Below are 14,189 nucleotides of genomic sequence, written 5' to 3'. Positions count from 1 at the left end.
CCAACACAAGATTAATATTCTTCAATGATGTATTGAATGCTGTGACACCACAGATAATTTCAGGAAACCATATGGAAGGCTGTTATGTACACCTTTATCAGAGAAGACTGATTGATATTAAAAATCTGCAGTGCAGCATCCATGACCAAATGCATGTGCTCCATTTTAATTAAACATTTAATGAACAAGGATTCATAATAATATAATTCTGGGCTTCAATTCAACAAGTATGTTTGTCCTCTTTCAATTCATTTTCCTTGAAAGTGTTCTGACTCTCTGTGGTGGATTGAGTTCTCCAATGTCACCTGAAACCACATCTTTGCCCCAGTGAGGCTATTCCTTTGCCTTTGGACTGTGGGCTTGACCATTTAACTTGCTTTGGATAATAAGCATGAATGTGCCAGTTCCACGCCTAAGCATTGACTCCAGTGAGCTTCTACTTTCTCTCCGGCTCTTTTCTGTTGTTGTGAAAAGGACTCTCCTAGCTAGTCTTTTGGTCTCAGGAGTAGAATGAGACACACAGAAGTAGCCCCAGCCTGCCTTAGCCCAGCTAAGCATTGAATAAAAAAATGCTTATTGCTGTGTGCAAATGAGATTTTGTGGTTGGTTGTTACATAGCAGTAAGTCATCAATATATATCCTCTAGTTACTGTTACTGTTTCCTTTGCTTTTTTTGGTGTTGCTTCATAAAGAGATTGTCACTTTTTCCTACGGCCACTGTCTGGCATATCTAGGAAAATCTGAATTTCTAGCTCTCAAACTTCACTTGAAAATCATTTTTCTGTATTTTGAACATATCAATATCCCATCCACCCTCAGGGCTGAAAGCTATTTAAACCACTATTTATTTATTTTTACAATACACAACAAAAGTATAACTTAAATCTTTTTGGGTCTTAAAGTATGCTGATGTTTTCTTCTAGTAAGGTAAACATGCTGTGTGTTCTTATCTGTAGCACACCACAAAAGTCTTTAACAAACCTCCTATGTCAGGTCTAAGTTTATTGTCATATCCTTCAAGCAGGTTGTTCAAGATGACAGTGACATCACCCTCAGGAACTTTTGGAGTCAAGACCCATGTTTTGTTGGAAGCATAATCTTCATAGTCATCATCAGATTTTTGGCTAGTGAAGCTAAAAATACAAAAATATTAGTCAAAAATTACATAGATTACACCCAAGTTGACTTTTACCTACTGGTGAAAAAGGAAAGATAAAAAAGACATAAAGGAATGCATAAAGGCATGAAAAGCTTTACCTGAGAATTAGTCTAACTAAACTGTGCATATGGAGGTTAAAACATGCTAACGTGTACTCTCTGATTTCCAGAATGCTCTGCCCTCTCCTCCCTAAATGCATCATGTTTTACTAGTTATTTTAGGTTTTCCTATATTTAATGTTCTTCCTGCCAACCTGCCTGGGTTTAAATGATCACACTGTAGGCTAGGAATTCAAGTACAATGTCTACTTCATCCGCCTTTGAGAAGGTAACTTGCTCCAACCTATTAATGAAAGAGCCTGATACTTGATTCACTCCCACAGTCCACTAGACATGCCTCTTCCTTCTTAATTGAATGCTAAGGACAGCAAAGTTGTGCTGCTTTCTTTCCCTGAGGGTGAGTGTGTGTATTTTTTTCCCCTCACTTATACTGGCAGTTCAGAACCCTGTACTATGAAGAAAAATATATTTGCAGACTTTAAACCACCCTTTATTATGGCAAAGTTTTCTAATCTGAAGACTCATACTAATGGTTAATGTAACTGCAATCACAGAAATTAAATTACCTGTTTTACTGATCAAAAAGCGATACTCTGTGATTCAGTCTTCTGTGCCCAAACCTGTCATAAAACTTCCCACAACTGGGCTGGATGTTAACTAAGCGTGACTCCGGAAGGGGATTGGAATTTCTATAGCATAATTCTTCCTCTGCTGCCATTTCCACGCCTACCACCAAGATGATTATATTTTGTAACTCTAGGGCAACACAAACCCTCTCAAAAGCTGCCATTGTCAATTTTATCAGCATTCAATGAATATTGGTTACCTCTGTGATTTGGAGTAAAACTTTTTAAAAATACAAACTTAGAATATAACATTTTTCAAATCTATTCCTTTTTTAAGATTATTTTCCTATACATATAATAAAGAAGGAATTTTGTCAGATTTCAAATCTGCCACATTACCCTCACAATATACATACATAGTATATAGAAATTTACATATTCTCAAATCAGATTCATCACCTTTCATCAATCATACTCACTCATCAAATATATATATGTACATACACATATAATGTAGCTATATTCTATATGTATACAAATAGCTTAAGTATACATACGTATGAGCATATATGTATGTTCATGTGAATGACTATATATTGTATATGTATGTATATACTTGTGTATCTTGATGACCAAATGCAGCAGAAGAAAGGTAATCATGTGATTAATCTGGTTTGAGAATAAAGATGGAAGATGAAGTTTTAAAAGAAATTACTAGTTACTGGTCTAGATCCATTTAGTAAGCCAGCACAATGACTTCCAAACCTTTCTGAATAGAAAACACTATAAAAACTCATGTACAAAAATCTTAACGTAGCTAGGGTCTTAAACTTGCCCTTGAGTGAGCATAGAAATTTTAAGTATACATTAATTTCACAGAGTGCCCATACTGGTATCAAGCAGTGGGCAATGCTGTAACCAGCTTTCAAAGAGAAATACCTCCTTGCAAACTGTAGGCAACAACAGTTCATTGCTAGAAAAATTCCCCTTGGGAGAAATTTCTTCAGAGCACTGAATTTTGCCTAATGGTGCTAATTTTCTGATCTAAATGTCACTAATTTAGGAAAAGGATAAAAAAAAAATTCTCTGGCAAAATAATTTTCAAATCTTTCCAATATTTCATTGAGAAAAGAATGTGACTGTGACCCATTTCATGTCTTCATAATGGAATTTACTACCATTTAAATTGCTCATGCAAAAGTGCTTTTTCAAAGAATCAACTTTCTCTCTTTCTCTCATTTGTTAGACACCTATTAAATTTTCTTCAAAGGAAGGAATGTGTATTAAATCATTTTGTTTGTTTGTTTATGGCATCCCCTCATTCAAACAAATAAATGATCGCTGCCACAATGCCCAGCTATTTTTCTGTTGCAATTGTCATTGTTGTTTAGCTGGCTGGGGCTAGGCTCAAACCCACCATCCTCAGTGCATGTGGCTGGAGCTGTAACCACTGTGCTACAGGCAATGAGCATACAAAATATTCTTATAGCGAGAAAGAACTGAAATTCAAATTACCCCTAAATGGATGATTAAAAAACATTTTGTTGTTGTTGTTGCTGTCTGAGTGATAATTCAGCTGAGAAAGTGTCAGAAAAGAACATGAAGTTTTCATCTCTGAAAACTTTCAAAGAAATATTATGAAAGCTGTCTTGGACTACCAGAAGCAACAGCCCCTGGAGCTTGCTAAAAATGGAACCCCCTGGGACCTCCGCTCCCCAACTCCTGAATCAGCAGGATCTTTATTTTGACAAGTTACACAACTGATGCATGTATATTTATCAGTGGTACTTATTCAAGACTCTATGTGTGTGTGTATGTGTATGTGTGTGTACAAATGGGATTTTTAAAAAGTATAGTTTTCCAAGTTCTTACCTTAGATTAGAATCTGAATCCCCATGTTATAGATTAGATTATTCATTTTTATTTTTAGTTTTGTGCATAATTTCAATTTAGGCGTGTTTATGAATACAAATTTATATTTGTAATTAGAAGCCAACATTGATTCTATTTTGAAAAAAGCATTTGATAAAAGAATATTGCACAGATATTATTCAATGAGAGATTGTTTAAAATTATATGCAAGATTCTAAGTATTTGAATTTTGAGACATATCCTGGATGGTTGTCAATGTAAAGATTAATAATTTTCAAATTCCTGGAATTTAAAATTTAGGTCCAGATATCTCAGATTACCATAGATTTAATAGAAACTTTTAAGTTCAATCACAGAGGAGTGTTTAATCACTGCCCTCCCCCAAGAGTAGGACAGCAAACATTTGAATGACAAATAAAGGCATTTGTGTTTTCATTTAAGCATTTTTAAATCTGGTGTTTCTCATCATAAAAACAGAAAATATATGTATTTTCTCTAACAAAGGCAAGTAGTTAAATTAAAAACTATATATATATAGTATACTATATATAGTATACTATATATATCATATGTATGATTAGTGTTCAGTCTTTTACAACATTATTTTCACTAACATTTTATTGTTATAAATTTTGGGTTACTTTTATAAATGCAATGAGTCATGTGCATAGTATTTTGCATGTCAAAATAAATCTCTCAAGACATATATGCCAGGAAAATGATACCTTTGAATGTTTTCTATGAACACTTTCCAGTTTCTGGGCCAGGCTTACCTCTAAATTGTGAATACCTACTGCTTATAGCTCATGCATCTCCATTTCTTCCTTTACCACACAAATGGGGATCCCGTGCTACCTGGGATTCTTATCAGGCTATGGGAGCCAGGGAGAATCACATGCCCCAAAAGCATCATCAATAGAAGAATGCCTTGTTCTTTATATCTTGTTACCTGAGAGTTGGTTTACTTCTGGAAATCAGGCTACATGGCAGTACCTTTGTGTATACACTTGGTCCTCTCTGCCTACAGTCCTTCCTTTCCTCCATGTCTTCACCTAATATTTGACATGGCTTGTTTCTTGTTACCTTTCCATTTTCACCACAACCATCATCTTCTCGTAGAGGCAATTTCTGACTGTCTCTCTACATTTGTTGCCCACTTCACTTAATATGTTCTTGCAAATAGATTGCTTCATAACATTTATCACAATGTGCATTTATTGATTTGCCTATTTTCTGTCTCTGTTACTAAACAATAAACTTCATGACAGTGTGTTTAATGAAGATTTGTGGAAATAATCAATTTTTTCCTCACCAGTTTTCCTCAGTGAAATAATAATAGCAAAAATTGGTCGGGCATGGTGACTTATGACTGTAATCCTCGTACTGTGAGGCCAAGATGGGAAGATCCCTTGAGCTCAGGAGTTCGAGACCAGTCTGACCAAAAGCCAAATCCTATCTCTACTAAAAGTATAAAAATTAGCCAGGTGTTGTGGCGTGTGCCTGTAGTCTCAGCTACTTGGGGGGCTGAGGCAGGAAGGTGCCTTAAGCCCAGGTGTTTGAAGTTGCTGTGAGCTAGACTAATGCCGTGGCATTCTAGCTTGAGCAACAGAGTTAAACTCTGTCTCAAAAAAGAAAGAGAGAAAGATAAGAAAGAGAGAGAGAAAGGAAAGGAGGAAGGAAGGAAGGAAGGAAGAAATGAGGAAAGAACCTAAACGAGCTACTTTTATTCACTATCTTCTGGGTATAAGTTTATATACTTCCAACTTAATCCCCCAAACAGTGATATTCCTATAATTATTCCCTTTTTGTAGATAAACATAGTTGTAATTACAAATAGTCACTTTGGTTGGCTAAACTCAAACAAAACATTTAACCATTATTCTTCATAGTTTTAAGAAAGGAATAGGAAAGCTGGGCGGGATTGCTTGAGCTTAGGAGTTGGAGACCAGCCAGAGCATGAGCAAGACCTGGTCTCTACTAAAAATTGAAAAAAATTAGCTGAGCATTGTGGTGGACACCTGTGTTTCCAGGTACTCTGGAGGTTGAGGCTATAGGATCTCTTCAGCCCAAGAGTTTGAGGTTGCTGTGAGTTGTGGTTCCATGGGACTCTACCCAGGATGATAGAGTGAGACTGTCTCAAAAAAAAAAAAAAAAAAAAAATAGAATTTTGGGCCAAACAATCTGCTGCTGCTGTACATTCATCAAATAATAAAATTATCTAAAATAAATGATTGCTCTAGCTTGTTTTCCCTCAGGAAAATAAATCAGTTTATGCCTGAGCCCAATAAAACATATGGTGCCTTCAACACAAAGTTAATAAAATTTGGATTTCATAAACTCGCCATTGCAGATACCAAAAATTAGATCTCACACCGAGGAATAAAAGCAAAGCTTGCTAATGGATGCGATAAGCTTCGTGATTTAAACTCCTCCTGTTTGGAAAGCAATGTGCACTGCAAGGGCAAGGCACACATAAAAGGTAACTCAGTTCAAGGAGAACCACTGTGAACAATGGGATTTGGTAGAGAATGTAGGCACAGGTAGAGTGAGTGAGTGTGCATCCTCAGGGGTACAGGGAACTCAGCATATTATCGTGGGACAGGGGACTCTATCGGTCCTCTCCAGGATGACTGGAAACTCTTGAAAAATATAGTAATGTTCAGTGACTAGGACCCTAAAGATCAGTTGCTGCTTCATACAGGCTTCTCCAGTGGCTCATTGGATTCTAAACCTCCCACCAAGGACATGTATGTAAGTCTCTTTTGCAAAGCCATTTGAGAAGGGTGCTCTTTGCATGGTTGTGTACATATCAACCATGTGTATATAATGTGTGTATATCAAAGACAGTAGAATTAGGGCAAAGAATAATGCATTCTATTCACAAATTTTCCTACTTATAGTCACCTCCTTATTTCACAGCTTGTTCATGTCTTTGATGTTAGGCAAACAGCTGTTTGCAGGTGTGTTTACTTGACTGAATCAAATATTAGATGGAAATTTTCCAATGTGTCAAATGCTAACTTTATTTTATGAACAGTCACCTATACCCTGTATCAAATAAATGGGTTTTATTAGTTAAGATGAATTGATTGCAAGTATTACACATTCAAACCAAACTGGGAGGCACTGACACATAAAATTGTAAACTATGAAAATCCAAGACCAATTTTAATCACAGAAGATATGCAAACCATAAAAGCTAATGTCAGAGAAATGAATTAAGAAAGAAATGCAAAGTATTTATATGATTAAAATCATGAATTGAGAATACATAATAGCATAATATCCACCACACACTGAATATTCGAAACTAGAAATAAATCAGTGAAATCAGTCATTGTTATCTTTCCTTTTCTTTTTTTTTCTTGAGACAGAGTTTTACTATTCCCTGGTTAGAGTGCTATCATAGCGTCACAGCTCACAGTGACCTCAGTCTCTTCGGCTCAAGCGATTCTCTTGCCTTAGCCTATAGTCTCAGCCACCTACCACAATGCCAAGGTATTTTTAGAGATGGGATCTCACTCTGGCTCAAGCTGGTCTCGAACTTGTGAACTCAGGCAATCCCCCGACTCAGCCTCCCAAACATGAAAAACCAGTCATTCTTAAACCTAGGTGCATGTTAAAATTACATGGAGGACTTTTAAAAAATGCCAGTGCTAAAGGCCTACCTCTCATGATACTGATTTAATTGGTCTAGGGTGGGATCAAGACATAGGTATTTAACTAATTCTAAGGTGTAACCATAATTAAGAGCTACTGTAAGAGAATATGGCAGACCCACCTGAACTTTCTTTTCTTAGAGCATCTAACTACTTTTATAACTGCTCTTAGGAAAGTCAGAGGTCACTTGGTGTTTCAAAGTAAACTAGAAATTCAAAAAACGATTGTCCTTAAAATTTATGTACTAAGATAGCCTATATTAGTGTTTTCCAAAGTTTGGGACACCTACCCCTGGGAAAGAGACAATTTTAATTAAATGTCACAAAGGCACAATATTAAAAGATTTTGAAATACATAATTAGAAAGTCCCTTTTAAGTAAGGTTTAATTTCTGATGTGTCTTTAGCCACTTACCAGTTTGCTCACCAGCTTTCCAACATGAGCAATGGCAAGCTCAGCACTTCTGGACAAAATTTTATATTAAAATTTGATAATTTTGTTCTGGTGTCACTGAGTTTGCCTTGCAATTGTTGCTGTTATGAAAAGTGACACTGATTTTCCATTTTAAAATTATTTTTATGACTAAATACAATGCATAAAATAATTATGATTATTTAAGAAATTAAGAAATGATATTTGGTTTTATAAAAAAAAATCAGTAAATAAATGACCAATTGTCACTTATATGTGGTAAAACTAGAAAGGTGGCTGAATTTGGAAAATGATGTCTTATAGATTTAGATTTTTTAACCCTTTAGTTAATCAGCCCTTATTTGAGACTCCTTTATGGAAGACACACTTGCAGATGGAAAAAGATGCAAAGTACAATACTGATACCAAAACACTTCTTGTCTATCTGTAAACATAAACACCTGAACATCTAGAAAAAGACAACACTCATAATGATGCAAGACAACATTAAAAGTATTTTCACATGCTTTAGAACATGACTAAGCTCTGTCTGTCAGCACCTCCCACTTGATGTTAACGTTATTTCTTCTATCAATGTGTCTTTCTGTTCACTTTCAACTGTCAATTTCTGTGGGTAAGAATAATAGTTTACTGTAGAATACAAAATATTTTGAGAAACTGATAAAACTTTTAGTTCTATTTTAAGAAAAAAAGATCATATGTACAAACATGCATTTTTTTTTTTTTTACATATTTGTAAGGAGGCCACAGATGAATAGAATTGTGTACTTTCAGAATTCTGATACATGGTCGAAAGATTAAACTGTTTCATATTTGGGATAGTTTAACGGTCACTAAGAATAAGTGTATGAAAATGAAGCCTGGTTTTATCACGTTCAATATCTGTATATATTCAGATGCATAACAAAATATATCAGATTCACATGTATTTAAATTGCATTGAAAATTTATATCACTGTGGTGTTTTTTACTCTGTGGCAACAAGAAACAAAATATTTCAGTTTTCTTTTACTATTCAAAGACATTATTCTTAGTAAAGCATCACAAGAATGGAGAAGTATGAATCCTATGTACTCAATTTTGATATGAGGACAATTAATAACAATTAAGGTTATGGAGGGGAGGAAAAGCAGAAAGAGGGACGGAGGGAGTGGGGTGGGGCCTTGGGGTGTGTCACACTTTATGCGGGCAAGACATGATTGCAAGAGAGACTTTACCTAACAATTGCAATCAGTGTAACCTGGCTTATTGTACCCTCAATGAATCCCCAACAATAAAAAAAAATAATAATAATAAAAATGATTTGTAACTCTGGAGCTAATTTTTTTCAGGTAGTTGATTAAATTTCGACTTTCATACAGGAGTTCTTCCTCATTCCTCCTTCTCTTATTATATAGTTTATTTTTATCTCTATATAATATGAATTTACATAACTAGGAATTATGCATTCTCTAGATCATGGAAATGCTGTGTTCATTCACTCATTTGTGTTTATTCACAGACATCTCTTATGAGCTAAGCACTATTCTTAGCACTTGGGATTATCACTTTTTTAAAAAGTCCTATACTAAGCATAAGCACAAATTAGTGCTCTAAGAATGCGTTTTAGAAAGTCCAAAATTACTTTTCTTCCTGGAATTCTGGAACAAAACAAAGAAAAATCTCCAATCAAATTTGAAATCATCTTAATTTTCCCCCAATCTTAAACATGTCTTTTAAGTCAGCAGACTAGTATCATAGGCAAATAAAAAGTTTATATATTAGAAAGGACTATTTGTATAATTTATGATTTACAAATTTAGATGTTTTGCCATACAATAAGGCTAAAAGCCTCAAATAATTATGAATTAATCTTACTTAGAGAGAGAGCCTTAATGGAATTACAAGGTAATTTACTGCCTTTTCTGAGTAGTATATTATTACTACTTCTTACAAGGCTGCAACACTAAAGCACAAATTGTGAAATGAGGCACCAAAGGAATCCATACTTCTCCCTCTCATTTTCTCTGTCATCATTTTTTCTAGTCTTTCCAATATCATCAGATACATAATCACCAGGATTACTAAGGCAGAACACATAATCAGTGAAAAGTTCATTATTAATTCAAATCAGAAATGTGCTGTCCTAAGAAAATGCCAGGAAGGCTATGTTAACCAGTGTGATGTAAATGTGTCAAACGGTTTATGAAACCAGTGTATGGTGCCCCATGATCACATTATTGTACACAGCTATGATTTAATAAAAAAAAAATGCAGCTAAAAAAAAAAACAAAAGTATGCTCTCATAACAGAATAAAAGAATCCTCTATCTTACTTAAAACATTAATTTCATCGTTTTTATGTAAACATTTATGAAAAATCTTTCCTACATAATCAATGTTTTTTAAAATCATTTTTAATTATCCCATGTAAATATTTAGGACTGGGATTTCTGAGTATTATGTTAGTATTTCTTAAATTATGTATTAATGTAAGAAATTACCAAATTGTTGTCCCTAGTAACTATACCACTTTCTTATTTTCATCAGCAAGGTATGAGAGTTCCATTTGCTTCACATCCTCACAAACATTTGGTTTTGGCAGTATGGTTTTTATTTTGCCCATTTTAATAAGTATGTAGCGATATATTATTATGATTTTAATTTGCATTTTCATAATGGATAATGGCTAATGATGTTGAATCCCTTTTGATGTGCTTATTCATCAGTAACTTAGATGAATCTGAAAGGCATGTGTTAAATGAACTGTACAAGTCTAATTATATGATATTCTTGTAATAAAAATGTTCAATAAAAAAAACAAACTGGGTGATGCAAGAAGTTAACTATTTTTTTTTTGAGGAGACAAAACTGTTCAGTATTCTGATTTGGGTGGTACTTAGGGTACAATAATTTGAATATGTGTTGAAATTTACACATCTCTGCACCAAAAAAAGTCAGTTTTTCCATATGATAACTTATAAGTGAAACTATTATTCTATAAACTAAATCCATGAACTTTTTGAAATATTCTATAATGTGAGATTTCTGTGAAATTTCCGGGTACTAAAGTATGAGTTAATTGAGCCTGAAAATTTAAAAATCTTGTGGAAAAAAAGAAAATGTTACTAATAAGATGGCACTCTAGTTTCTTGTTAATTTGAAGCACAATTTTTAAATCTTTTTTTGACTTTTATATTACCTTTTTATATTATATTATATTACCTTCCTGACTTTGATATTACCTTCCTGGATCTTTTGTATCTTTTGATTCCAGATTAAATTCCAATAACAAACTTTATGGATAAGAAGTAAGTGTACTTTTATTAGTGCTCTTTATAAGAAGCCCTTAAAACTTAAATAATAAATTGATGCCCAAATCATGTTTTACTTCTTACCTTTTATTTCCAATGGCCTTTCCTGACCACCCTATGCAAAGTGAAATTTCCTGATCGTTTCTTCACACCACACTTTTCCTCTGCTCATTAATTATTTCCACAACACTGTCACAATTTGAAGTTTATTTATTTACTTACTATCTGCTTTCCCTAGACCTGCAAGATCTGTGTGGATAATCAGTGTTTAATCCATCTTCTAGTACAGTGCCTGTTAAGTACCATGTTGATAAGCCTTTTTTTTTTTTTGCAGTTTTTGGCTGGGGCTGGGTTTGAACCCGCCACCTCCGGCATATGGGGCCGCCGCCCTGTTGATAAGCACTTTTTGGAGGCAGGCAGGAAAGAGTTTGTCTTTCTTGCTTTTATTTCTATTTCACATTTAACACGGCACTTCGGAGCTCAACAAGAGTCAATTAACATCCCATGTCAACTGACATGCCATTCAAGGGGGAAAAAGAACAAAGTTATGTTGATTTATGGATTTAAAAATAGCTAAGTGTAATAGCCGGGCGTTGTGGCGGGCGCCTGCAGTCCCAGCTGCTCGCGAGACTGAGGCAAGAGAATCGTGTAAGCCCAAGAGTTAGAGGTTGCTGTGAGCCGTGTGACGCCACGGCACTCTACCCGAGGGCGGTACAGTGAGACTCTGTCTCTACAAAAAAAAAAAAAAAATAGCTAAGTGTAAAATGTGCATCTAGTTCCACAATTTCCTTAAACTAGAGGCAGTAAGTGAAACAAATCACTTCAAACCATGTCATGTAGGTATGACATGGTTTATAGGTAAATTTATAAAAGTAGGATTATACTTTTCAAAGACATAGCATACCTTATATAATGTACTTATAAGCATTAAAAAACTTAGAATAAATTTTTATGCTACAATATAAGCTCTGCAAAAGGAAGAACTACATTTGCCCATTCAATGCTGTATCTTTAGCACCACTGTGGGAACATAATGAGTAGGAATTAGCCACAATAAGATTTAAAAAAAAATAGAAATTCGGGAAGGCATATTTTTGGTCACCTGAATCAAAGTGTGCAACTGCAATCTCTAATATTCTGATGCATATGCATTTGCATTTTTCTGATATATTTTATTAAAACCCAAATAAATGAGATATTGTAAAAAAGTTGAAAATGGTTTTCTTTTTATCTTTCTTAATAGAACAAAAATTTTAGGAAAAAATGAGTGCAATTTATATATATATATTTTTTTTTTTTTTTTTTTTTTCGTAGAGACAGAATTTCACTTTATTGCCCTCGGTAGAGTGCTGTGGCGTCACACAGCTCACAGCAACCTCCAACTCCTGGGCTTAGGCGATTCTCCTGCCTCAGCCTCCCGAGTAGCTGGGACCACAGGCGCCTGCCACAATGCCCGGCTAATGAGTGCAATTTTTATTATTTAATTAAGCAAATAATGACTGAACATCTCTTAGGGGGAAGGTGGGTCTGTGAAAGTGAGGTTCTATCAGTTGCATCCTTGCCTTCATGGATTCTGGTTTCTAGCTGAGAAAGTTGGAAAATAAAAGGTACAGTTAGCAAACTCATTAATATTCAAATTTTGTAATTACTTTCTATATAAGTTAAGTATTAAGAAAAAAAAACAAAGAAGAAGAAAAGGGAAATTGGGAGTACAAGGTGGTGGGGAGTTTGCAATAATACATTAAAGTGATCCATGTAGGCCTTGTTGCAAATGTGAGATTTGAGCAAAGACTTGAAGGTGACTAACCTATAAGTATCTCAAAGGAACACATTGCATAGCAAAAAGAATATTAAATAAGATTTTCCCTGTTATTATCATAACTGATGTTCCAGGTCTGTGAAAAATAGATGACAAACATTATACTGTCGTATGATATAAACGTGGTAGATGGCTGAGAAGAGACAGAATTTTCTAGAAGAGGTTAAAAATCAGCCTTGTTTTGTTTTTTATTTTTCAGCCATTCTGCAGCTATACAATAAAAGGTTGATGATTCAATGAGAGAGGAGATCTTGTGGAAAAGAGTTACTGCCCTAGGAGTAGAAGAGCTGTCCAGTTTTATCTCCTCCTCCAGTGGTGAGAGGTTGCTCCATCATCATGTGGAGACAAATGAACAGGAATTCAAGGAACTCACTCATGGATGCCTACTATATAAACAAACTAATAGATTGATTCTTATCTCTACCCCAAACAGAAAAACTTTCAGACTGGCTGTAGTTAGCATTCTCTCAGCAGAGGGTGGATAGAGAATTCTCAGAGAAATGTGTCCTGTATTCAGAGGGTAAACTGTCCCATGACTGCTGTAGTCTGTTCTTTTCCTGACAAGTCTAAAGGTTAATTGGCTGGTTTGAACTACCCCAATGGTGAATCTGAATTTTACTTTCAGAATCCTACGAGCAATTTTGCTGAGGTTTTTATTTTGTTTAGTTTTCCCATGAACAAAGTAGATGCCGGAAGCGGAGTTCTGCTGGAACTCTCTTAAAAAGACTACCTTTTTGTCAAGACCATGCTAGCAGAACCGCAGAACCAGGGTAGAGGTGTCTCTGCAAGTGGAGCTTAGGGAGGATTTTGCATCACCAGTCAGGAGGGAATAATGCAGTGTTGAAAGTCTCCAGAAGAGGAATTGTCTCCATGGAGCCGCCCAATCCCATAATGAAAAAATGATTCCAGCTTAGGCATCTGTATCATCAGTAAAAACGCACCTCCCTCACTCCACCTCAGTCTTGAAAAAGTCAAAAGCAGCATAATAAGATTGTGTGGGAGAGCCCCAGAGGTGAAGAAATAGCACCAGGCAGCAGAAATCTTTGGTCAGGCCTGATTAGAGAACAGAAAAAGATTTAAACTGAATGAGAGAGCTAAGGATTAATTTAGATAAGACTTTCATACCTAAAAATGAGATGATTCTAAAAGCCTAAAGGGAATGGAAAAGCTATGGGATTTATCTGAGTTCTTGATCAAGTGTGGGAAGAGAAATTCAACAGATGAGATTTAAATAGAAATCTAGTTTCCGAGCCACACCCTTCTAAATCCACCCTGCTCAATAAATTAGTTATGGAATCATTCAGGCAGATCAGGTATCATCTTAAAATAGA

General features: G+C 35.0%; 1 protein-coding gene across 2 annotated transcripts in view; it reads right to left on the bottom strand.

Annotated features, from left to right (window-relative positions):
• The window catches only part of GABRG2 (gamma-aminobutyric acid type A receptor subunit gamma2), a 147,151-nt gene that overhangs the window by 123,645 nt on the left and 9,317 nt on the right, over positions 1 to 14,189 (bottom strand). For both annotated transcript variants that reach the window (XM_053566857.1, XM_053566856.1), the window contains exon 2: positions 982 to 1,133. In XM_053566857.1, the coding sequence (XP_053422832.1) occupies positions 982 to 1,133 (152 nt within the window). The remainder of the gene's footprint in view (positions 1 to 981; positions 1,134 to 14,189) is intronic.

The sequence above is a fragment of the Nycticebus coucang genome, chromosome 17 (genome assembly GCF_027406575.1).
Source record: "Nycticebus coucang isolate mNycCou1 chromosome 17, mNycCou1.pri, whole genome shotgun sequence".
Classification (NCBI taxonomy): Eukaryota; Metazoa; Chordata; class Mammalia; order Primates; family Lorisidae; genus Nycticebus; species Nycticebus coucang.
This window is presented reverse-complemented; position numbering and strand designations above follow the sequence as displayed.